The sequence below is a fragment of the Diplotaxodon limnothrissa genome, linkage group LG17 (genome assembly GCF_057381915.1).
Source record: "Diplotaxodon limnothrissa isolate DT_005_m linkage group LG17, D_limnothrissa_male_GT1.1, whole genome shotgun sequence".
Taxonomy (NCBI): domain Eukaryota; kingdom Metazoa; phylum Chordata; class Actinopteri; order Cichliformes; family Cichlidae; genus Diplotaxodon; species Diplotaxodon limnothrissa.
The window spans coordinates 18,032,616-18,059,111 of NC_140612.1; the positions used below are offsets into that span (position 1 = coordinate 18,032,616).

The 26,496-nt window shown below is 39.1% G+C and overlaps 1 protein-coding gene and 1 pseudogene across 3 annotated transcripts in view; one reads left to right on the top strand and one right to left on the bottom strand.

Annotated features, from left to right (window-relative positions):
* The window catches only part of LOC146614855 (A-type voltage-gated potassium channel KCND2-like), a 108,906-nt gene extending 103,838 nt beyond the window's left edge, over positions 1–5,068 (top strand). For 2 of the 3 annotated variants that reach the window (XM_085376531.1, XM_085376529.1), the window contains 3 exons: positions 467–562; positions 1,147–1,385; positions 4,891–5,068. In XM_085376531.1, coding sequence (XP_085232657.1) covers positions 467–562; positions 1,147–1,385; positions 4,891–5,068 — 513 coding nt within the window. Of the gene's footprint in view, positions 1–466; positions 563–1,146; positions 1,386–4,881 lie in introns of all 3 variants that reach the window. The other variant, XM_085376530.1, reaches the window with a different exon arrangement.
* A 9,093-nt stretch (positions 5,069–14,161) lies between these two features.
* Positions 14,162–24,970, bottom strand: LOC146614856 (NLR family CARD domain-containing protein 3-like; annotated as a pseudogene).
* Between the last annotated feature and the right edge of the window lie 1,526 nt (positions 24,971–26,496).

The window sequence follows — 26,496 nt, forward strand, 5'->3', positions numbered from 1 at the left end:
ACTGGGCAGAGTCAATGTAAAGCAAAACTTTGGAATGAAGTCTTGTTAATATTTCAAAAGCTGTGTTGCTTCTGCCCAGCATAGGGGCTCATGATTTTGACTCTTCCTTTGGCAGCAGCTGAGCTTCTGAGCTCCACGTGATTGGTTACTCTTCTGCCCACCTGGGTCACATTCAGTCTGAACTCCAGAGTTATACAAGCTCTGGAGGCTCTCTTGGGTTAAATGAGGCTGGAGTCAAACCACAGAAGTAAAACAAAAGCTGCTGAATGGCTGCTGTTGGTAGCCTTGGTTTGATCCAGTGAGTGATCCATCATTTTCACACTAACTTGAGAACAGGAAGGAATTGTGGCTAAGATGGAACTGCTGAGGTTTGGCAGATTTTGGTGGAAATATTAGCCTTGCTCAGGTGTTTCTCTGTAAATGATGGGGTCGCTGAGGTCATGTGTTTTGTGTTTATGTCTTGAAGGCATCCAAAGAAGCAGGACAGGCGCTGGTGTGTAAGGCCAACCCTAACTTCGAGGTGCATCATCATCATCTCTTGAACTGCCTGGAAAAGACCACGGTGAGGAGGCAGGCACACACACACACACACACACACACACACACACTTTATTTGACCAACTGATTAACAGTTTACTCCTTTACATGTTTTCCCAGATTTTATAGATTTAACACATTAAAAAAATTCTCAATAACTTCAAAGAGCCTAAATTGAATCTAAATCATTATATTTTTAATTAATGAGAATGACTATCATTTACCTTACCTGGAGATTAATTTTTTTCCAATTTTTCAGCAGTAAACAAAAAATATTCAGTTTGATTGTTTACTGTTTGAATTTGGACATCTATCTAGTTCAGGGGTGCCCAATCCCGGTCCTCGAGAGCTACTATCCTGCAGCTTTTAGATGCATCCCTACTCCAACACAGCTGAATCAAATGGTTTGATCTCTTCAGCATGCCATCATGTTTGGCAAAGGCCTGATAACAAGCCATTCATTTGATTCAGGTGTGTGGGAACAAGGATGCATCTAAAAGCTGCAGGACGGTAGCTCTCGAGGACCGGGATTGGGCACCCCTGATCTAGTTCATAGCAGATTCTCCTTTACCTGCCATCCTGTAAAACTGCAGCTTTGCTTTTTCTCAGAATCACGAGTTTGTAGATGAGAAGACGTATGAGGCGACCTGCAAGGATGTTACACTGCTGAAGCAGGTTTCTTGCTCTTCCTCCATCTCATCCTCTTCAACTCATGGCCTAAGCTCCTGCTGTGGCCGCAGGAAGAGGAAGACCTTCAACGTCCCAAACTCCAACATGTCTGTGGGTCTGCAGGGCAGTCTCCAGGAGCTGAGCACCATCCAGATCAGGGAGCGACCACTAACCAACAGGTATGTTAGACAGCACTGCAACTCTGTTTTTTACAGTCATACGGTTACATCCAACATTTACATCTCTTTGTTTACTTCTAGTCATATTTGATCTCCATAAAGAAATAAAATCACCCAGAAGACATGACTGTGAAAATTGCAGGGGGTCCTACTGACTTTAAGGATATTCCAGAAGGTTACAAAGGTTCTTCTGAAGGGTCTTAAGTTCCTGATGAGCTTCCAGTATCTACGTGGACTTTGCAAAAGTCATTAAGAAAAAAAGAAAAATTCTTAAGAACATTTACAGCACATGATCCTTGAAGAAAGCTCTACCAGGAGCTACCAGAGATTTCACAAGCCCTTTAACCTGATCGGCTCCGGGTACCGGGGGCAAAAGGAACGAGTTCACGTATAATTGGTTATAACACGGGGTCAGAAATATAAGTCCTGACGTGTGATATCCACAGAAACCTCTGAATCTCAGCTAAACTCTCATATAAACCATTTCTACAACCACCAAACACAACTAAAACAAGCCATGATTAAAAGAGCAGCTAGGTAAATGCCAAATGTCCGCTAAACAAACAAAACCAGAGATTCTTCAGACTTCATGTAACTATAACACCATGTAACACCAAGTTTCACCACACTCTGACCAAAATTCACTGAATGAGCCGCAAAAGAAGACCACAAAAACGCATAGCGGCGCAAATGCGCTAAGACAGAAATTGGCTTACCGTCCCGATTTCCTCCGTTACTTTCACCAGTAGCTGGTAGCCTCATGTTTATCAGCAGTTTCCACGGCTAACTAGCCAGATCAGAGCCATTTTCTGTCAACAACCTCCATTTTAGACCCACCTACAGACACGTGACTAGACAGACGCCACATGCAGTAAATTTGGGACCACGTGGGGTTTGGCCTTGTAACTTCTGAGTGGTTGAAGTAACGTGAGTGTGGCATCATTACTGTGATCCTATTGGCTCAAACGATTAAAAAGAGGTGTCAATTATGCAAATTGGCCAAAAGAAACCAAAGTTACAGCCCCATCAGAGTTTAAAGGGCCAGAGACGCTCCATGCCCACGGCAGAAAAGCGCCATTGCCATGTAAATGTGTGGTTAAAAAAATATTCAAAAACACGCATTTTTAGGCCTGTTAATAAAATTAAATAATTTCTGCTCTTTAATACCTACAAAATTCAACTAACATAGTGTCCAATGTGTGCCAAAATTGGACATTTTTGTACAATGTCTAGATATTTATGTATTGACAGTGCTGTAATTTTTCACTTTTTCACTTTTCTTTCTTTTTTTTTTTTTCTTTTTTTTTTGTGTGTCCCGTTTGGATCTTTAGCCATCAGAATTGTTGTCTTAAGGCCAAGAAAGATGCCAAGCGGATTTATTTTACCAAGTGGATCATCATGGCCTTGCCATATTGGTCCATTTGATTGACCTTTATTTTAATTATGAATTTATTTTATTTTCAGTTGCTACAAACGGGACAGACATGACTGGGGGATAGGACAGGGAGAAAGAATGAAAGAGAGGGAGAGAGAGAAAACCAAAGGGGAGAAGAGACGGTGAGAAGGGGGGGAAGAAAGAAAAAAAACAAACAAACACCTGGGTCATCTGTATGGAGAAAAAAAACAGAAGAGAAAGCAAACAACAAAGAGCAACATAATAAAAAAACAGCACCATCACAATAAACTAGCTAGCAGTAGATAACAGTAGATATTAAATAATAAACGATATTGTGCAGCACGCAAGATAGACAGCGCACAATGTGCTTTAAGGCAGCAGCCAAGAAAGCTTTAGTCCGCGTCTGTGAACACCCGTGTGTACACCTGTGTGCATACCTGTGTGGATCAGCATGCTTGTATTCCATTTCACTGTTTCACTTTAGAAACATAAATCTTTGCACATATGATGTTTATATGTTGGTTACTGAATTTCTGGAATGAAATATGAACGGAGTCACATTTTAAAATGGTTATATGCTACAAAATAAATAAAAAAAATTCGGTGAGGATAAAATCTACTTACATTTTCTGTGTTCCAGTCTCAGTAACTTTGACACAGTAATATCTGCTGCAATATTTACACCTCTGATGAAATTTTGATACCAAGATTGTATACACAGAGTTTGTAATTGCAGAGAAATACTCAATTGTTGGCATTTTATTTTCGAACAGGAAACTCAGAAAACCATCAGGTTAAAGGAAAAAAAACAGACACTCTTGCAAAGGTTCTAGATGTATGGAAGTGGATTTAATTGGAGATAAAGCATCGGAATTTCAGGAGCAGGACCACGCCTCCAAACACGCTCCTTCGGATTCTTATCTATATATGTTCCCCCAGTTCTACAAGCTGTTCATTCTCTATTTTTATGCTTAAGGACAACAGATGGAAATTAGCCCTTGGCTATAATCTGGTATGTTTACATTCATGTAATTTTTTTTTTACATTTATGTTCATTAACATGCACTGTCCTAAATAAATAAATAAATAAATTTACATGCCCCAGCCTCCTCCCTCCCCTTTTATATTCTTTAACTTCACTTCTATTTAGTACATGGGGACCCGCTAGGCCTGGAAGCCGCCGTCCCCTTCGAGGCCTTCCCCAAACCGCAACTCAATTCACGTCCAAGCCATTCACCTTTATCTACTAAAACACTGTCACACCTAAAATAAGGACGTGGGCTCAGCTAGTGACATTATTTTTAGAGGATTTGATCCTGCTAGAGATACCAAAAGTACTTTTAGAAAAGGTCATTTTAGTTAAATGTTTTTATAGATTTTAAAGTGGTCTTTATGCAAGTTTCAGGATTCCAAGTATTAGAGGTTGAGTTTATTTTGGAAATTTTGGTGCGTTTGAGGAGTTTTCAGGAATGAGGGCATTTTAGAGCTGTCAGTACAGGCATGTGAGCTATCTTTACTGGAAGCATTGGATGATGTAGAGGAGGCTCTATCCTTTCTTTTAGAGCTTCTGGAATTAGGTTTACATGATCTGCACTTTTACACAAAGGTCGTGTTCATCAATCAATCTGAGTAAAACTTCAAGTATTAAAATTCAGTACTGACAAATCCAAACCTTTTTGTATACCTCAGTTGTAAAATTAGTATAAATGACTTAAAATTGGTGCAGAAAAAAAGAACTGAGCAAGAGATGTAATTCTTTAACCTTGATTTAGATAAAAAAAAAAATAATAATTCAGATGATAAAATATAATTTGAATTTTAATGTAAAATCATTTACATTTACATTCTTATAAACCCAAATTTTCTTCACAACAGAACATAAAAAACATATTAAATGTTTAAACTGAGACTGAGAAGCATGGGATGGGCCAACATAGGAGTGGAGAAGTCAGCAGTACTAAAAGGGAACTGAGATGAATTGATGTGTTTACAACTGAAACACATGACAGGAAGTTGAACTAAAGTCCATTTGAACTGCTCAAAATTCACCTTTGCTTGTGAAGACTAAGTACTAAGTATCTCTCCTTTGCCTCTCTCTAGTCGTTCCAGTCGATCCAGTCTCAATGCCAAATTTGAGGAGACGGTTCCTTTAAACTGTGACCAACCCTACATCACCTCCGCTATCATCAGCATGCCCACGCCACCTGGCACCACCCCTGAAGGTGATGAATCTACCAGCTCCACTGACTACTCCCAGGCCAACATTGTGCGGGTGTCTGCACTTTAGGCCCCAAAAAGACCCTCCCACACTACCACCCACTGCGCTGGAAGACGGCAGGCGTTGGCGGTCTACAGCTTGAACCACACCAGACTCAGAGTAGGCTTTGGTAGCTGCATCATGTGTCCACAATGGAAGTGATGGGTTAGCTTAAATGCTTCAGACCTGCCGTGGAGAAGCAGGTCTACAGGTCACACTAAAACTGACTCTGATTTGGACTGTAGTTGTTTATTGTTCTCTCTTTTTCTTCTGGGAGGATTTTTCCGCTGGCAAAATAGCAGCCGCCTGACTGAAGGTGGATCTCTGCTTCTTGCTGAGAGGACATCACCACCACCAACGTATCTTTGTCCTGAATGGTGGCTTAGCGAGCCAGCACTAAGACACCATTGGATCATTCTGAAATATGTTTAGCACAGAGACTGGCAGCTGGGGTCAACGCTTCACATTCATTATATGTTGAATCCTCTTAGTCAGTTACTAGTCCATTTAGCTGAATTTGACTGTCTGGAGGTGGACTTTAGAGCCAGAAGCTTAATCTGAGCTAACCAGACTTGTGTTTTAATCAAGCTTTAACCTTTTAAATTACCTGCATTACTTTCATATTAGGTCTACCGTACTCCTTTGAAAGATAATGTAGAAAATACATAAAGCATCAGACACAGCGTTTAGTTTAGGCTCAGAGGTCCTCAGCTGATTTGAACTTTATCTCCAATCACTGGAATTCAGTTAGCTGGGCTTGCAGTCTTTGTGCTAAGTTAGACTAAACCTGTCCCAGTAGAAACCAGGATGAGACGGATGGTGACGGAGGGTTTATCATCACACTGTCACACTTCTGAACCTGACAGACCCTCTGTGTTTGTAGAAAATGTTCTGAGGACATGTTGAAGGTTGGGACTCGCCATTTGTTTTGCAGTCTTCTGAGTCTCTTTTATAAGTACATATTTGTCCTGGGTGGAGGCTGTTTGTCGCTAAAGACTTCAGCGTTTGTCCTATCATGGGTGGGACAGCCTGCACCCAGTGATGAAATATATCATGTAATGCATTATTATTATTATTATTATTATTATTATTATTATTATTATTATTATTATTATTTTCACGTTATTTTCTTTCAGTCATCATATTTTTTGTTATTATTATTTATTAGTGTTGGTGAATGGGAAAGTTTATCTTGAGGTGTACGTGCTACAACAGGGAAATTATCTTTTTTTTTTTTTAATTTCATTTCATGGATTTTATTTGTTCGATTTTTAATTATCTTTTTATTCTTGTTTTCATTTTTTGAAATAATGATATATTTCCTTTTACCCCACATCAGTAGTTTGTGATCTGCTGGCTACAGCCCTGAACATGTGTTAGCCACAGACAGTGGGCGGGGCTTTTCTTCTGAAAAGATGTGAACGATTTATATTTGCAGCTGTCATGAAGAAGAAGAGGATGAGGAAAACAGTGAGCATGCTCAGTATCTGTGCGTTCCTGTCCACGGACCCGTGTGTTTCCATGTAAGCCAGGACGCTCCTCTGCATGCACATCTGGCTGGTGGTGTGAGCAGTTCGGGTTCTAGTACTTATTCTGTAAATATGAGTTTTCTAGCTGACCTTTCTGACTGCCTTCCTCTCTGCTGTACAGAAACACCAAACCGCCATCGTGCAAATGTTGATGTCAATTTGTGATAAGAGAATCTTTCTGTTGTTGCACTGGGTCTGGCAGTGATGTGTATTGTAAATCTTGCAGACTGATTTGATGCACTTGTTGCCTGATGTTTTTTTTCTCATTGTTCACCTGAGTGTTGGGTTAGGTGACGGGAAACAGATTTACAGCTCTGACTCTGAGCTGACAGCTGGAACCACAGTTTAAACAGAAAATGGGCAAACCACCAGTTACCCACAAAAACAACCACAACAGCAAAAAAAGTGCTTTTTTTTTGCTGTTGGTGTTTCCATCAACAACCTCTGTTTTACTTTTTGGTTAAAGATTTTAACAAATATTATTTATCTAAAGTACAAATTAACAGATCCCATTGTTTGATGTAAAAATGACCAAAAAAGTGATTTTGTAGTATGGAAAGAAGAGCAATGAGTATAAAATCCAGTGTTAGCTGCCTGTGTAGCTTTCACATGCTTATCTCACAGAGACGCGTGAAATGATCGAGCTTCTTCAACTCAGCCAAGTAAATTTGTTGCCTGAATCACATTAAATGGAGACTGAAGTAAAAAATTCAACCAAACATCCAGAAGTAATCTATGATCAGTCTTTTGGTCTCCCTCTTCTGAGTGCGGGCATGGTCACACTGACAGCCTGAAAGCTGCATTTCCTGAAATGTCCAGCAGGCAGCAGTGAGTCAGTACCCACAGACTCGCATGTTAAAACTTTACAGCAGAAATAAACATGTTTACAGCCTGATACGCAAACTGCTTGTCTCTGTAGATATTTCCCCCTTCATTATACCTGTATGTGGGGAAAATGTTTTTATAACTTACCTGATTAAAAACTGTATTAAACAGGTGAGTTATAGACTGTATAATTAGGGGTGTGGTCTCTCTCACTGACATGCAGATGGCCACACACATGTATACTAGGTTTCACCTCAGCTAACTGGAGTCCCTGAACTGGACCTCTGGACAGTGTTTGTGCTGTTGGAGCCTTTTGGAGCATTTTTAATGACATCTTGTGATGAATAACAGGGCTTCTATGAGGTTACTGTACTAACAGACGGTCCAGGAAGGTGGAGCTCCAGTTCTGGTGAAATTCTAGGATTTTATTTGGAATGTTCTGAGAACTACTTAACAGGTATCCGTGTCTGTGTAATGCTCCTCTACTGTCTGTGGATGCAGACTTATCATTAGTTGATAACTTAGAACCAACATAGTAGCCAAATACAATCACTTCTGGAACCAAAAAACAACAACAACATGACAGCAGCTAAAATGCTAACATGATATGTCAGTCCACTGATGGATGATCTCATACTTTCATGGCAGTCTTTGGGTTTTCTTGTATCGTCACATCAGCAACATCAAAGCTCACATGTGCTGTCAACATAGTTGCAACATCTTTAAGCTTTTAGAAAATTATTTTCACATGTTTCTGTGAGGTGAAGTTGGATTAAGTTTATTTCTCAAAAATGCTGAATCAATAAGAAAAAAAAGGGAGAATAAGAAAACATTTCCTGTCTTATGGAATATTTTTAGAGCACTCCAGATTTTTTTATTTGTCTGTCTCTGTCAATAATAATTTATTGTTATTATCTACTCCAAAAACCTTCAATGTGTGGTTTTAAAGGTTTAAAAAGGGTTTAGGGTTCATTTCATTAATGAGTTCTTAGGTTCAGAGTGGTGTTGATGCTGTCTGCTGGGACCCTGATGAATGTTGAATATCTGCTTGTAGATTTTGGTATACAAAAAAAGTTCTTTGAATCTGTGTGACTCATCATGATGTGCCGTACACACCAAGTCTTAAAGCCTCATCATTGCAGAGGTGAAACACCATCAGTTTGTTCCCGTTTTGATACAAAGAAAACAATTTTCTTACGAAACAAACTGAAACCTCTCATTCTTCTTTGGGGAAATATTTCTCTCTCTGGCTGAATTTTAGGGATGTGTTGAAATGTTGGATTTTTCATTTCTACGCCATGTATGGAATAAAAAAATATATGGAAGTAAGAGCACAGAAGACAACATTTTTCTCTTGCTCCAGAAGTAAAGAGCAGCTGGTATTGGGTTCTTACTGTCAAAGCTTGACTTGTTTGACTCGTCAGAATGAGGATCCAAATGGCCAACCCTGCTTGCAGCACCTTTACAACTTCAGTCATCCATGTCTGCGCAAGTTTAATGTGACTTATGCAAGTGACTTCTCTATGCTTTCCTTTGTTTTGTAAGGACAACCTCTGCTTTGTATTTAGGGTGCAGGGGACGGGCTGAGGGGGAAAGGATGAACATATTTTTGAGGAATTTATTATTATAAGTGTTAATAGTGCACATGTGTTGTAATTGTTCTGTAATTTCTTATTTTTAAAATTATTTCCATGAGAGTTTGTAGTGTTGTATGTTCAATTAACATCCCATGATATTTTTCTAAAGTCGTTAGAACATGCATGCATTTGGAGCAGAGATGAAGTGATAAAAGAAAGTGTAAAAATTAGAGACATTTATGACAACTATCACTTTTGTTTGTTACAGCTTGTGTTCATCGAAGATAATATCTAAAAGAAAAAGAAGCTCATGGTTTTAGTCCGGTGCCGTGTCTGAGTAAACAGAATAAAAACATTGTCCTATTCAAACACTTCCCAGAGTTTGTACGTCTCTTTTCAGAGGTGGGATTGAGAGATCGAAGTCACCCAAGCTCTCATTATTAAAGAACTTGACATTCAGCCTGTTATGATTAAAGTGATACAGAGTGCTACCTTGATGTGTCTGTGCTAATAGTAAAGCTTTTTTAGGTGACACTTTATAATACAACTCGAAACTAAGGGCAAAAGTACCCTGTAATTACATGTAATTTCAACATATTTTTATCTGAAATTTAGAGGAAACAATGAAAAAATTTACACTAAGTAATTTCACATACTTTGTAATTACCTGGTAATTATCCAGAAGAACATACAATATTTACCCTTTTAACACTGTACCTTGTGCGTTCCAAGGTTGGGCCATTTTATGAAGTCATTTAACATTGCCTTACTTCCTGATATTTTACAGGGAATGAAATGCAGACTTTATTTAAAATAATTGTAAATATTATCTAATTAATTTTAAGTACTGTGCAATTCCATGGTAATTTTCTAGAAAAAAAAAATTCCATGTATTTTTCAGGGTATTTTTCATGATAATGATAGACCCAAGTTTATTTTTATCTGTTTTTCCTTCACAGACAATGTTCACCAGAAACCATTCAAACTTACTGCCACCTATGCGGACCAAGCTCTTGCAATGCTTGTAGCCCTGATACGGGCTACCACAGCAATCGGCTAGAAACCAAAACAATCACAAGGTTTTCAGTGCAGATTTTCAGTGTCTTCCAGTAGTTGTATAAGGATGGCATACCTGGCTGCTTGGGACAATCTGCCAGGGGAAAACTAATGGCCTATGCTACCTTTGGCTACACTGGCTACAGGGGCCTGGCTAGCTATGTGTTTTTCAAGGGTGCGAAGCCGAGGGTCTAATTCAATGATTTTGGCCTCCAGAGCTGCAAACAAGCTACATTTATTACACGTATAATTACTGCTAAAGGAGGCCAAGGAGTAAGTAAACATCTGACACAATACGATGGAAAGTGCTGGAGGGCCAGGTAAAGAGGCCGTGCTGCTAGCGAGTCGGCTACAAACTAAGCAAGCTGGCAAATCCCTAAAGGCAGTGCATGAAAATAACCAATGATCTTCTTATGGCAGCTGACTCCAATTTACTTTCCATTCTTATTCTCCTCAATCTGAGTGCTGCTTTCGACACTCTCTCTTACTCCATTGTCCTTAGTAGGTTAATCTCCATTGGTCTCTCTCATACTCCACTAGCCTGGTTTAAATCATACTTATCTGATCGCAAAGTATTATTATTCGACTTAAATCCTTTACTTTTAAACCCTTTCCTGGGGCCCATTGTTTTCATTATCTACCTTCTTTGTGTGGACACATTTTTCATAAATATAATATTCAGATTCACTGTCATGCTGATGTCACCCAGCTTATCGGTCCACTAAACCTGATTCTGCTCTTCCCCCATCCTCCCTCACCCTCTGTTTAAATGAACTCAACTCATGGTTCTCTTCTTTCTTAACAGTAACAAATCAGAGCTTCTTCTGGTAGGCTCTAAATCAACCTTATCTAGAACTAATAGCTTTTCTATTACTATCAATAACTCACCGGTCTCCGTTTCTCCATGTGTGAAAAAGTTTTAGTGTTATCCTCGACAGTACTTTACCTTTTAATTCGCATATCAATAATGTCACTCGGTCTGCATATTTCTAATTGTGTAACATTAATTGTCTCTGAACTTTTCTCACTCCACATGCTACTGCCATTCTTGTTCATAACCTTGTTACTTCTCAGATTGATTACCACAATTCACTCCTTTTCCATCCATAAGCTTCAACGTGTCCAGAACTCCACTGCCCGTATTATAACCAGGACCCCTTCTATTCACCATATCACCCCTGTCCTGCAGCAGCTTCAATGGGTCCCGGTCAAATATTGCATTAATTTTAAAATACTTTTGTATACATTTAAAGCTATTCATCAGCTCTCCCCTCTGATTTGATTCAGATCACCATCCCTTAGATCCTTTTCTTTGCTTTCTCTCTCTGTTCCCTCTCCCCGTCTTGCCGCTATGGGGAGCAGGGCTTTCAGCTGCTCTGCGCCTCGACTTTGGAATTCCCTACTTCCTGATATAAGAAATATCACTTGCTTTTCTCTCTTTAAGTCTAGACTCAAAACTCACCTGTTCAAAATAACTTATCCCACATAGCCTTCTCCATTCCGCTATTTTAAATCTATTTTATCCTTTGTGATTTTGTAAACCGCCTGCTTTTATGCTTGCTTTTTATTTCTCTGATGTGTACACTGTCCTTGTATGTTCTGAAAGGCACATTCAAATAAAATGTATTATTATTATTATTATTATTTTTATTATTATGAATAAACAGAGAGTATGCTTCAGATACAGCACATGATGATATGAAATAAGGCGTTATCTATTAGTTTTAATTAAATTGGCTTCACACAAACACCTCTGTGTGTTGTAACAGGCACAGGAATTGATACTCTACCGCAGAGAGATCATACACGTCACTACCAAGCACTTACACACACACACCTTCATACACCAAGTGACTTTTTGCACAATACTCAGTCTTTTGCACATTTCTATTGCACTGTTGTGTCTTGTATCTGCACTGTCTTGTGTCTATATTGTTCTCTTCTGTCTGGTGTTGAACTGTCTTTGTTTCGTTTTTTTTTTTTTTTTGCCATTTTTGCACATTGCAATTTATGTAGTTCTGTGTTGATTGTCTGTTATATGCCATATGTAGCACAACAGTCTTGGAGGAACGTTGTCTCGTTTCACTGTGTACTGTACCAGCACACATGTTTGGAATGACAATAAAGCTACTTGACTTGACTTGAACATTAGCTGATAAACTTGAGAACGGTCAGTAAAATGCATTCAGCTTTGTTGCTATGATTCTTTGGCTGAATGGGTTTAGGCATCTTGGCAGAAACTCTCCAAAAGAATATCATGGCTTTTAAATATAGCTTTGCAGGTCTCACTATAACATTGGTTGGTTTTCAACATACCAACAAGTATTTATAGAAAGTTTCACAACTGTGATAGAACAAGTTATTTGCGAGTTTAAATAAGTGTTATTCTTTTGATCTATGCTGGTGAAAATAGGCTGTGAGTTATTACAGGTGGAATTTAACCTTTTTTTGTTCTGTTGGTGCTTCCTGTTTGCAACAGGAAGAAAAGCTCCCACCTGATCCTGTCAAAATCAACTGATGTATTTATAGAGTAATATAATATTTAATGAAGGCATGTGATACTTTTATCTTTTCAGAGTCACAGGCAATCCAAGTACAAAAGGAGGGGTCTAAATTTGGTACTTCGTTTTTATTCTTACATTTTTGAGCCATCATAGCTTCAAGAGCAGACATCCATCTGAAGATTTCAGGGCTTAAAACAGATTTAAGCTTACAACTTTAAAATCGCAACAAAATTTATTTTACACTACAAGTGTAAAGACACAATTTGGCCTTTGGTTAACACAATTTTTCCCCTTATAATTACTTCTAAGTGTCAGTATCCTAGAATATATGGCAGTTTAAATAATCTGCATCAATTTAATTAATTTGATACAGAGGAGAAATAAACACTGGTATAATTTAAAGATTAAAATTTTGCATTTCAGTGTAAATTTTGGTTTTCAATTACTCAAACCCAGAGCTTTTGTGTCTCTATTGGAGCAGAAGGATTGGTGTCCCAATGTGTCGGCAAAAAGTATGTAAAAGACAGAGCAGTCCAGATCCACAAATGATGCTCTGATCCAGACGACACACAGGGATGATAGTGTACTGTGAATTGTTTCTGACAGTGGAACTGTTTGGGCAAAGGAGCGCACAGTAACATGCCCTGGCAGACTGTCTCTACATACAAGTTTCTGGAATCTCAGCTTCTCGGGATCATCAGAAAATAACTTATCCTCTCTCAGCATACACCCCATCTTACCATCACTTCCATCTGTAGAGAGAAGAAATAAATAATACCCAAGTCAGTGATTTAGCACATCCAGTATAAAAAGCGAGGCACTGGAACAGCTGTGTAACACAGTTGTCTTCCTCTCGTGCCCTATGTTAACATGTTGGAGTGAACCTGCTAATCCCGAAGCTCATACACTTCAGAGTCTCACTACAGAGACCTTTAGCATGAAGTCTGTTTCCACTGTAGATTTCACTCAATTCCACAGTGAAAATGAAATGCTGAATCCTGAAAGCTTCATTATTGCACAAGCACTTTGTCAGGTATTCACCCTTTGTTCTTTTTTTTACGTTCCATTTTTTCCATTTTTCACCACGCCAGGTGTTTAATCATAAACTTCTGTTTTGGCTGTAGGTCCTGGCCTGTATGGGACACCTTGTGGGTCTGGATCTGGACCGCGGTCCGCCTGTTAGTGACCTCTGTTTTATAAGGATGCTATATGTTTGTATCTTCTCTGTCCTGTTAGACCCATGTGGCAAAAATCAGCCTGGTTTAACGTTTTTTCTATTTGACTTAGGGCAGTTATGATATGGCATGTTTGGGTGAAGGAGAATCAGCCTCTGATACACCACATACCTATGAAACATCTCAGTAAAAGTAAGTCAAATTAAAAAAAATAAGATTATGCTGTCATTTCTGTATGACACTGAAGTACAAAATGCTTCTAGTGGGTAGTGTCATGGTTGAAAGGGAACCTGAGCAGCACTTTATAGGCTAAATCATCATTTAATAGCTGCTCACTTCTGGCTTTCTCAGTGGTTGCGGTGTTTGAAGCACCCAGCTTACATAGACTGGGTTCTTCAAAGAAAGCAACCCTGAATTGAAACGGTACTGCTGAAAGCAATTGGACCGAAACCTCTACCTACTTCAGATACTCCAGTCTGGAGTGTGGACACTTCACAAGATCAGACAGCTCTTTCATGGCTGAATCCTGCAGGTTGTTTTCCTTAAGTCCAGATGTTTCAGATGGGACGGGTTGGACTTCAGAGCAGAGACCAAAGCAGCACAGCTGATTTCCGACAAACTGCAGTTACTCAAGCTGCATAAAGAATAAAAGAAGAAACTGTTGTCTTTCTGTCAGTGATCTGAAGAATCAATATCAATATCTCCTTAATATGTCATTTATAAATACAGATATAAATGTTTACTTTTGATTAATAAGCTTATATATAATGTGTTGGCGTTATCATTTAGAAAGTCTCAATAACTGATTAACAAAGTACACACACACACACACACACACACACACACACACACACACACACACACACACACACACACACACACACACACACACACACCATTAGAGTGCTCTAATGTGATGATATGGTAATATAGGGTCGTTAAGATACGATGGAGCCTGCTCATTCTTGCCCTTGTATGTGATGAGAACAATTTTAAATTTAGATTTAACAGGGAGTAAATGAAGAGAAGCCAATATAGGAATAATGTGCTTTCTCTTTAGAAAAGAATTTAAAAATGAAAATTAAAGTACCTTAAGACTCAAACAAGTCTAAGCTATGTCCACAACAGGAAAATGACATAGACAAAGCACAAAGAGATACAGAACATAGAAATATTTATTCTCAGCTGCAAACATTTGTGTGTGTGTGCATGCATCTAAATACTTTGTTAATCACTTATGATACCATGAACATGTTATATATAAGTTCATTGATCAAGAATAACATTTATGTTTTATGTGTTTATAAAATACATCCTAAGGAGAACTAATGCTTTATAAATGATGAGTTAAGCACTGAGATGTCTGCTGTTCCCGTCAGTGGCCTCATTTAATAATATTTGCTTGGAAATGTTGGAAATGTTTTAACCTGCTGAAGAAGTTTGTTACCATGCAAAATTACTGTTGGATCATTGAAACCTGTGTATTGGCCTGTTTTGTTCTTGCCACATTTGTATATTGGGAAATGTTTGATTTCATTCAATTCAATTTAATTCATTTTTTCCTTTGAAGAGTGGTCATTCCCTTAGTGATTGTATGGAGGCATGTGACACACGACACAGGAGCTCTGGTTTTACATTCCAACTTTTTTCACCTCCAAACATGAACTGAGCATATTGCGCCCAAACACAGCAGAATCCTTCCTCTCAGCTTGGGTGTAAGTGGAGTCCTCTAGTGGGTCACCACAATTGCATTTTATTTTCTTTACATTCCTTTTATTTTTCATTTAATGGCATATGGTGTTTTGGAAAATAGTAAACAATGACCAAAGGGAATAAAAATAATAATTGTAATCATTGTTGTTATTATTAGTAACAGTAGTGATGGCTCGTTCATCATGTTTAAATTGAAAAAGCAGTAAGGCTGTCATTTGTGCATATGCAAGGTCAGGGGGACTATTTTCCTAAAGAACAAACCAATTAAACTATGAAAATATTGATAAATTAAAGATTTGTGCATGAAACATTCGTATCCATGTTTGTTCACTGTGTGGCAGGGAGATTTAGGCCCCAATAAGCATGACTCCAGAGACAACAAGCAAACTCAAAAGACAGGTCAATTGCTGGAACTCATAGAAAACCAAAACCAAAACTAGAGACTAAAGGGACCCAACAGAAAACAGGAATACACAGCATGTGGGAGAATGAAAGAAGGATCTGAGGAAAACTGGGTGTTTAAATAAACACAAGACATAGTTAGCGAGAAAGGACACAGCTGGGGAAAATAAGACACAGGTGAACAGAATCTAAATGATGAGACAAGGGGAAGCAAAACTGAACACAAAGCACATGAGATGAGGGACTCACAAAATAAGACAAGAAATAAGAAAACACAGGAACAGAAAGAGAAAGACAGAAAGGGAAAACAAATATGAAGACAAAACTGACTTCACACCGAAGATGCTAAGGACAAAACACAAAGATAAAACTAGGAGAGATTACACACGAAAGGAAACTATTATAATCAAACAAGGAAATAAGAGCTAGAAACATGGAAAACAGAATTCAGAAGGAGAGGAAAATAATACTATACCCAAAAGACTAAACAATATACTCCTAGAATAGAAACAACTTCATATTAATCATAAATTCTAAGAGAATGCTAACAGGCAACTGACCTCAGCGTCTCCACTTTACAGTGTGGACTCTCCAAAAAAACACAAATGTGTTTCACTCCTAAATCCTGCACATCATTTTTGCTCAGGTCCAGATTTCTCAGATGGGATGGGTTGGACTTTAGAGCAGAGACCAGAGCAGCACATGCAGTCTGTCAACCTGCAGCACTTCAGTCTGAATAAAGAATAACAAAATTTCCTTAATCACAATATTTTGCAATAATTTGAGACAAATCACTTTTAGCACTAGGTAAAAGAGCCAGCAATAATAACTGAGTTACTGGGGGATGTGAAAGCTTTTAAAGTCGTATCTGGCATCAATCAGTGCCTCTTGTCACCAAAAAGCACTGATTGGGTGCCTCTCACTGCAGTGGAATAAATACACGTGTTCATAGCAGAAACCAGATATGCTCCAGGAGGAGGAGTTGGGACTCCCAGTGGTTGAGATCTGGCTAGTGGCTGCGCATTATGTGTGGCAATACCTGCAGCAGCTATATGATTGTTTTGAAAGTCTGAGGACCAGCAGTGTCAATATCTATAATCCTTTTTTCTAAGATCTACACAGTTAATGTGCACAGAGGCCCACTCTCTCCAAAATACAAAATCTGTGGGTCTCTCTCTCTCTGTTATTAAAAATAATTCTATAACCAGTACATGCAGTAGCAGCAGGATATAATTCACTACAAAAATAAAATAGACGGAATAAAAGTTTTCTCAGTAAAGGTCAATGTAAGTAGCTCATTCAACACAGTTCTACTATAAAACTACAGAAGAATAGTAGCAGCAAAAGTTTTACCAATATATATCTAATAAAATTGTTACTTGTGTTTAGTTCCTCTACAACGAAGGATTCAAGTACAGCAAAATATAAAGATTTGGCAAAGGTAAGAACAGTTTTAACTGACCAAAACATGTCAGTGATGCTTTAGAAATGCATTAAACAAGTTAGCGTCTACCTAAACACGACTGCACACTGTGACAAAGTGTTCTCCTTCTTTGGACTATTGCTTAACCTTGAAGGGCACTGAAACACTACACATATATAGGCTAATTTACACCATTGAGCCCTGCATTCAAAAGGTGACATAAATGTGACACTGTCTGTGAAGCTGGATTTAAGAGTGCTTAAATTTAAAGTGCTCGAAACATATTTAGCGCCATCTTCAGTCAGTACAGAATGTTACATCACTGGGTTGGTTAGTTGGTTGAGGCTAACAGACTTAGACTAATTTATGTTATAATGGGATTATTTAATAGTTCCAGCAACTTTAATATCCTAGAAAGAAAAGTTTAACTGAACAGACCTCAAAGTCTCCAGTCTACAGTGTGGACTCTCCAGACCAGCAAGCAATGGTTTCATTGCTGAATGCTGCAAAGAGTTGTTTCCACTCAAAATATGCAGGGGGGTGAAGCTCAGGTCCAGCTCTGTCAGATGGGAGGGGTTGGACATCAGAGCTGAGCCCAAAATTTCAAAGTGAGTCTCTGAGAGCCAAGCTTTACAAAGTCTGTGATGTAGAGGAGAAAACATGTTATTATAAAGAAGACACTTTAGATTACTCCCTAAATTTAATAAGAAGCAGTTTCTGTTTGGCATTTTGCTTTATGACACCAGTGGTTCAGCTAACCTGATCTGGCTGACATTAAACAATAGTTCGCCAGATGTTTCCTGGGCAGCCTCTCTTTCGCTTGCTTTGGGGGTTCCAGCCTGCTTTATGATGTTGGTTGGAGGTTTGCGTAGAGTGTGCCCTACCCAGCCTAGGAGAGAGATTTCCCATTCATTCCTAATCTGCATATGAATGGGATAAGCACTCACCCACTGCTTCAGCTTCAAATCCACAATTGAAACATTTAGAATCTGTTGTCGCGTGGTATAGGAATAAAACTAATAACTCAACAGTATCAGACCTGAACTTCATTAAATATAAACATAATGAAATATTTCAATGTGGATGACATATGACTGTGCTTACTTCCTTAAATAATGCTTCCCAGCATTATTTTTAACTTCTGAAAAATTTGTTCAGCACAAACACAATTAATAATTCAGTAGGGCTGAATATTTTTCAACATAATGTAATCAGAAAGATGTTGTTAGATCATGAACTACTGATCTCACATGATCAGTAGTTCATGGTGTCTCATGTTGGTTCTTACAAGTTTTATAAAAATATTGCTCTTGAGCTGATTTTACTGAATAACTTTACTGATTTCATTTATATTACTGAAACCAAATAACTGCGACACTCAGTAACGGCTTCAAAAATTTTAAGCTACTGACAAAATGAAATAATTAGAATAATCTTTCATTATAAATAAATATTTTCACAGTTTTTGAATCAGCTCCAGATGTGTGAGAAGATCAAACTGAAATGTAATGTATGGGAAGTAAGAAGAAAAGTGTAAAAGTATAAGAATAACATTGGGAATATTGTAGTGAGAATATCTGATAAACTATACAACTAATGTAAACTGATTTACAATCACATCTGGACTCACAGAGCCTTTCTGCTGTTTCTCACAGCTGGAATCAGTCTTAAATGTCCCTCCTTTGTTGTGTTGTACTTCTCCAGGTCCAACTCATCCAGAACCTCATCTGACATCTGCAGAATGTAGGCCAGAGCTGAGCAGTGAATCTCAGAGAGGTTCTCTGATCTGCTCTCAGACTTCAGGAACTTTTGGATTTCTTGATATACTAAGACGTCGTTCATCTCTATCAGACAGTGGAAGATGTTGATGCTTCTGTCAGGAGAAACATTAAGTATGTTCATCTTCTTCAAGTTAATGATGATTAGCTCAATGTGTTCTGGAATATTGTCTGTCTGACCCATTAGGCCTTTTAAAAGTTGTTGGTTGGACTCCAAACACAGGCCATGAAGGAAGCGAACAAACAGGTCCAGGTGGCCAGTTTCACTTTTAAGAGATTTCTCCATGATTCTATTCAAAAAGACATCCAAAGATGAGATGTCTTTTTCCTGGAAGTCCTGCAGCACCTCTGTCTTTTTGTTGTTGTAACAGTGGAACATGTAGACAGCAGCCAGAAACTCCTGGATGCTGAGATGAACAAAGCAAAAGACTGGTTTCTGGAAGATCACACACTCTCTTTTGAAGATCTCTGTACAAACTCCTGAGTACACTGAGGCCTCTGTGACACTCAGACCACACTGCTCCAGGTCTTCTTGGTAGTACAGGATGTTTCCTTTCTCCATTTGTTCAAAGGCCAGCCTCCCGAGCTTCAGGAGAACTTCCCTGTCAGCCTCCATCAGCTCCTGTGGACTTGTCTCACGTCCCTCGAGGTACTTGTTCTTCTTCCTCTTTGTCTGGACCAGCAGGAAATGTGAGTACATGTCAGTCAGGGTCTTGGGCAGCTCTCCCCTCTGCTCTGTAGTCAACATGTGCTCCAGAACTGCAGCAGTGATCCAGCAGAAGACTGGGATTGTACACATAATGTGGAGGCTCCTGGATGTCTTCATGTGGGAGATGATTCTGCTGGACAGCTCTTCATCATTGAATCTCCTTCTGAAGTACTCCTCCTTCTGGGTGTCAGTGAAGCCTCGTACTTCTGTCATCCTGTCAATATAATCAGGAGGGATCTGATTGGCTGCTGCAGGTCGAGAAGTTATCCATATGAGAGCAGAGGGAAGCAGATTCCCCTCGATGAGATTTGTCAGCAGGAAACTGACTGATGACTGCTGTGTGACATTAGACACAAGCTTTCTGTTGATGAAATCCAATGAAAGTCTGGTTTCATCCAGGCCGTCAAATATGAACAAAAGTTTACAGACAGCGAGCTTCTCTGCTGTGACCTTCTGTAATGCTGGATGAAAAATATGGAGCAGCTCTAGAAGACTGTACTGCTCATCTCTGATCAGGTTCAGCTCCCTGAATGAAAGCAGAATCACCACACTGATGTCTTGGTTCTCCAAACCCTCTGACCAGTCCAGAGTGAACTTCTGCACTAAGAAGGTTTTTCCAATGCCAGCTACGCCATTTGTCAGAACCACTCTAATTGGTCTCTGTTGGTCACATACGGCTTCAAAAATGTCTTGGCATCTGATTGGAGTGTCATCAAGAGTCTTCTTTTTGGAAGCTATCTCCAGCTGCCTCTCCTCATGTTGGTTATGAATCTCTTCACACTGTCCCTTTGTGATGTAGAGCTCAGTGTAGATGTTGTTGAGAAGAATTCCATTTCGTTTTTCATCAGTTCCTTCACTCACATGTTCATATCTCCTCTTCAAACTGATCTTATGTTCATCTAAAACCTCCTGCAAACCTGCAATTGCTGGAAAAAAGAAAAAAAAACTGTGAAACTAAAGAACATAAAAATATCTCTAATACTTAAACAAATCAACAAGAAATCCAGCTTTCAGAAATTAGTCCAACAGCACACAGAGGTTCAGACTTACTTTGTTCACAGCTACTCTGACTGGTAGTCTGGAGTCGAGCTCTGATACTGGATTTTTCTCCACAATGGGGACAGGGGGAGTCTCCCGATGAAGCAGCCTGGTCCCAGTATGAGGTGAAGCACTGTCTGCAGAACCAGTGTCCACAGCTGGTAGAGACTGGATCCTTCAGGACATCCTGACACAAAACACAGCAGCACAGCTGCTCCTCCACACAAGCATGACTTCCCTTCTCTCTGTGAATGACAATGAAAATTTATTTTGACCAATACAAACCACTGGCATAAAAGAAATACTAAGGTTTAAAACCAGCACTGGCTTCTAGAAAAAAAAAAAACTTTGGCATGTTTATAGTTCTGAGCACCTAGTAGTCTCTCCTTCAGCATCTTTTATTTCTGGTCTATTTTGACTCCAAACAAAATTACTTTATTGTATTTTATTTTCTTGAAATCATTTTTGTACCAAAAAAATAAATTCCAGAATCTGAGAAGGCTTAACATCTTAAAGATTTTAAACTGTAACCAGTAACACCACTGTTTCATGGGATTATTAATTGAAAATTTCTGTCAGGGTTATTGATGTGGCAGGCAGGATGTGGACCCAAGTGTAGGACTCAAGGCACACATGGGGATAAACTCAAAGAGGCTGCTTTATTTGCTGTAAACATCCAAGCGACAAAAATACAAAAGTTAACCTAAATGGGAAACAAAAACTAGGGAGCTTGAAAAACACTAAACAGAGAAATTTGGAGCCAGGAGTTAACTAGAATGATTAACACAGGAGTAAAACAGAGAAACATACAACAACGAACAGAGCAAAACACAAGGCCTAAATAAAACAAGGTCAAAATGAGGGAATGGGAAACAGGAGGGAAATACAGCTGGGCTAATCTTACATAACAAGTTACGGAGGAAGAAAAACTGAATACACTGAACACAGGACAAGGAACTATCAAAATAAAAAGAGAAACACACAGACCAAAACTCAGACTTAAGACCGAAGCTTAACAAAGTGACTGGGGAGACAGGGAATACAGAGACAAGAGTGACTAGATGAAACACTGGACAAAGGAAAGGCACAGAGTAGACACAGGAACAGAGACTATGCACAGGTGAGATAAACACTAAGGGACGGAAAACCAAAATCATGAATAACAATAATCAAAGAATACTAAACCAAAAATACAAACACTGGGTCACCAGACCCAGGATTGGGACAGTTACACCTGACAATTTCTGAATTTATCGAATCGACCATCATCTGTCCACTAATAGTTGCCCTTCATGAAAACATTGGAATTTCTTTTTGAGTGTTTGAAGCTAAAATTAAGCGTTACAATGACCATCACCGGTGCAGCTGACAGTTATCAAGTGGTGGGTATATCACTATTCACTAACTTTTTTTTTTTCTTTTAAAGCGTGTGTATGGGAGAAATTTTAATATTGTATGCCTGGAGTAGATTTTAGTAGTTTTTGCTGTATGACTGTGAGCATTGAGCCTAGTCCTATTATTCTTTCGTGATTTTTTATTTTCTTGTTTTGTTTTTATTTTTGTGTTTTTTTTCACGCTACTTTTGTTTTACAGCACCTTGGGCGTATTTTCAAACTTTTGCCGCCTTTTGGTGAGTTTGTTTAAACACATAATTATATTTCATAATTATATTTCCTCAAGGTTAAACTCTTCTGGATGTCATTGTCTCAAATTTAATCATAACTCCTCTGACCACCACACCACAAGTGAGACATTTCTTCTTTTGCATGTTACCGGTTTTGGGCACTGACCTGTAACTCTGTCAGGGTTGGTTTTATGGGGCTGAATCCTGTTATTCTGGCACCGGGAACACACTGTGGCACAGTGTTTAGGACTGTTGCCTCACAGCAAGAACTGTGTTCAATTCCACCATCAGGCTGGGATGTATGGAGTTTGCATGCTCTCCCAAAGACATACAGTTCGTCTTGTTTTCATGATAGAGCTTTAACCTAAATGTGTAGAGACCTGCTGCCGTCTGGTCAGCGCCTCAGGTCAATCAGGTACCACACCTCCAGACTCACAGTTTCTTCCCCTGAGACAATGTTAAGACTGAGTGTCGACGAGAGAGGTGAGGCCCTACTTTCACACTCTGTGGGCAGTATCTGAGGAAGTCCTTAAACCACATACAGATGTGGATTAATATGTGGGAGGCCAAGGTTAATTAGTTCTGCTATCAGTCTTTTAGTGATGATTGTTGAATGCCGAGCTGAAGTGTATAAAAAGAAACTTGGTATAACTGTGCTTGAAGCCAATATAGGAGAAATATGTTCTCTCTTTCTAGTCCGTGTCAATACTTTCACTACAGCCTTTTGGATTAACCGAAGACTTTTCCGGGAGTTTTTAGGACAGCCCAGTAATAATGAGTTACAATAGTCCAGCCTACATGTAATAAATGCATAAACTAGTTTTTCATCATCACTCTGAGACAGGACGTTTCTAATTTTAGAGATACTGTGCAAATCGAGGAAAGCAGTCCTACAAATTTGTAAACTGAAAGACATATTTTGAACAAAAATGACTTTGTTCAGATTTTCCAGTGTTAGGGAAGCCCAGGCAATGACATTAAAAGACGATATCTTTACCTATTTCTAAATCTTTTAGGGCCAAGTACAGTAACCCTAGTTTAATCTGAATTTAGAAACATTAAATTAGAGGTGATCCAAATTTTTATGTCTGTGTCTGGATCGATGTATTGGCATGGAGAACAACTCAGTATTAGTATCTTGCCCAAGGATATTTGCCATCCAGACTGAAGCAGCAGAGATTGATCCACCAACCTTCCAAATAGCAGGTGATTTCTGCTACCGTCTGAGCTACAGCTGCCAACGTGTTATAGCTCAGTAGCAAGTCCTAAGTATTTACCACTAATGTTGTGTTGATTTCATGTTAAACAATTAAGTTTTTCCTGTCAAAAGTGATTGTTCCATTACATTTCCTGTAATGTAACAATAGATATATTTCATTACTTGTGTAAGATTTTTATATCAACTTTACTTCTTCTGAACATTACAATTTTTGAATATCTGTTTGTTACATGATTTTATCTGATGAAACAAAGTATTCTGTTTATCACAGGCTACTTTAGGTCAGAGTTTACAAGAACATTTATTTTGAAACATCTAAACTTTTATAGAGTCACACAAAGTAACACCTTGCTTATGGTTCTGAGACCTTTTTTGGACTTGTTATTCATTCTTCAGAATTATGAGATACTTATGTTCATGTGATGTTCAGGTTTTGAGAGCCTCAGAGTTTTGTTGCTTATGTTTCCAGGTTTTGGTTGTTGTTTGTTTTCATGTCTGTTCCCTGTTTTTGCTGTCCACTCTGTCTCTGTGTTTTGTCCTTTTGTCGTCTCAGTCTCTAATGTCTCCATCTCTGTTTACTGTCCCGTCCCAGTGTCAAGCTTATGTCTGTTTCTTAGTTTGCATTACTTCCTGTTTTATTTTGTTCAACGCCTGTCTCACATATGTTCAGATTTGCTTCCACTGTCTCATAACTCCGATTATTTCCTGTGTTCCCTGGTGTATTCCATCACATCACTTATTACCTCATGTGTATTTAAGCCCTTGGTTTTCTTCAATTGGTGATCCCCCCCTCATATTACTGTATGTGTTCTCTCATCTATCTGGCAGTGTCGGTTTTCAGTCAGTTTGCTCCAGTTTAAATGCCTTATGTGTTGACATATTTGCCTTGGCCAGCTAATAAAGCTGCGTATGGTTCACTCTGCCTTCCATACAACCATCCCATGACAAGTTTTTGTTATTTCAAATGCAAAACAGCTAAAAATAGTTTTGCATGTACATTTATCCTATGTATGAATTTTACATCATCAAGCATAATTTCTTGTTTTAGGATGAGCTACTAATGATTATACAGCAATCCTCTGTTATCCTATATTATGGAAAATAACCTTCTCCAGAGTAGATTCAGCCCAATTAACTTACTCAATTCTTACAAATGCTTCTGAAATAATATAAAAAGACTGAAACAACCCAAATCATATTCAGCTCAATCCACAGTAGAAGCAGTCTCTTACATTGTGTCTGAGGGTCCAGGTTCATGACTGAAGACTGGAGGAAAATCTTTGGAATGGTCACTCTTCATAGACAGACAGCTGGGTGCTGGAGACTCTGCCCTGATCTCCTTTTCCTCCAAACTACTCATCTTCAGTCAGCCTGAGAGCAAAACCAGCAATACTGACTGCAATGGAAATAAAAGCATCATAGCAATCGTGTTTACACAACAGCCAAAGTGGTGGAACAGGAAATATAACAAACTCTTGTTATGATCCAGTGATGTGTTTGTTTTGTGTTACTCCTCCCACCAGAGGATGGCTGTGGGTATCTTTCCCCTTTTCTCTCCTAGGAGGTGGACACCTGGGCGTGGCTGCTAGGTATCTGGGTGGAATCTCTGCCTATCCTCGGATTGGATAATTGATGGATCACCTCCAGTACTTAACTACCGGATGACAGCCACCTGGCCCCTCTCCCCGAACCGCCACCACTTAACCAAGAACCTGTGTGTTGATTTATTGCAGTGTATTATCCCTTATTAATAAACCAGACGTGTTGCTGCAGCAGAAATAACATTAAGAGGTAATTTCATGAAACAAATGAGTGGTAAAATCCAAAATGCACTCTGCCTAAAATGTTAGCAAGCAAAAGTTCCAATTCTTCTGATAATGCAGGGTCATTAATTTGACTAAAGTGTCCACTTATGTACATTTTCTCTCTGAACAGCATCAAATAGGCAACATTAGTGTTATGATTTGAGGGCTGAACTCCTGTAAAGTTTTGATCCTAGATTCGCTCCTATGAGTGAATAATAGCACAGCTTCTCACCTTTGTCTTAAATCACTTGGTATCTGGAAGCAAAACAGCCATTTATATTAAGTTGATGAGGTCTGAAGGGGTGATGTGTGTATTAATTTTATTCATTCTTCATTTGAAAATGAAATCAGCCCTGTAGTGTACAGTTTGGTGGCTCTTAAAAGAGCGTTTTGAGCTTCTTAAGCATCTTCTCCGAGCTAACGCTTTCTTCTTGGACGCTGATTCAGAGGAACCAGCGGCCTACTTGGCTTAGCGGAGGGCACTTCTTCCAGTGCAGTTTCCCTTAACACCTACTTGGGCTTTTTACCAGCATATTAATGGCGCGTTTGATGAGGAAGCCGTGCTGATCCACATCGTAGCCCTGGAAGGTCAGCGCCTGCTTTATGGCGTAGTAGAAAAGACCTTTGCGGTCCTGGGAGGCGGCCACAGCTCTGTACACAACGGATCCTCCTTTCTTCTTCTTCCCTGAAGCTTTGGCCTGGGCGGCAGAGTCACTGGGCGCTTGTGAAGCTCCCCCTGTCATCGTGTTGTCACCCGACTGACTAAAAATAACTAATAGTAATAATGCCAATAATATAATTACACAGCCAAATTGGAATTTCCGAAAGAAACAGGAACCTAAACGCATCATGAGAACCATGGAGACTCAACCCAGCCTGCTGCTCGTGTCCGCGGCGGGAGGGCGCAGATAGTTGTGTTTTTTCGTCACCAAAAACGGCTTTAAAATCACATTTAAATGAGAAACTGAAGCATGAACTTAAACCGATATGATAGCGGAGAACTTGCTCTTTACAAAGAAGCATTGTAGACGTTTACTGTTCATCTACAGTTTGCTTGAGGCGGACTTAAACCTCTCTTCGA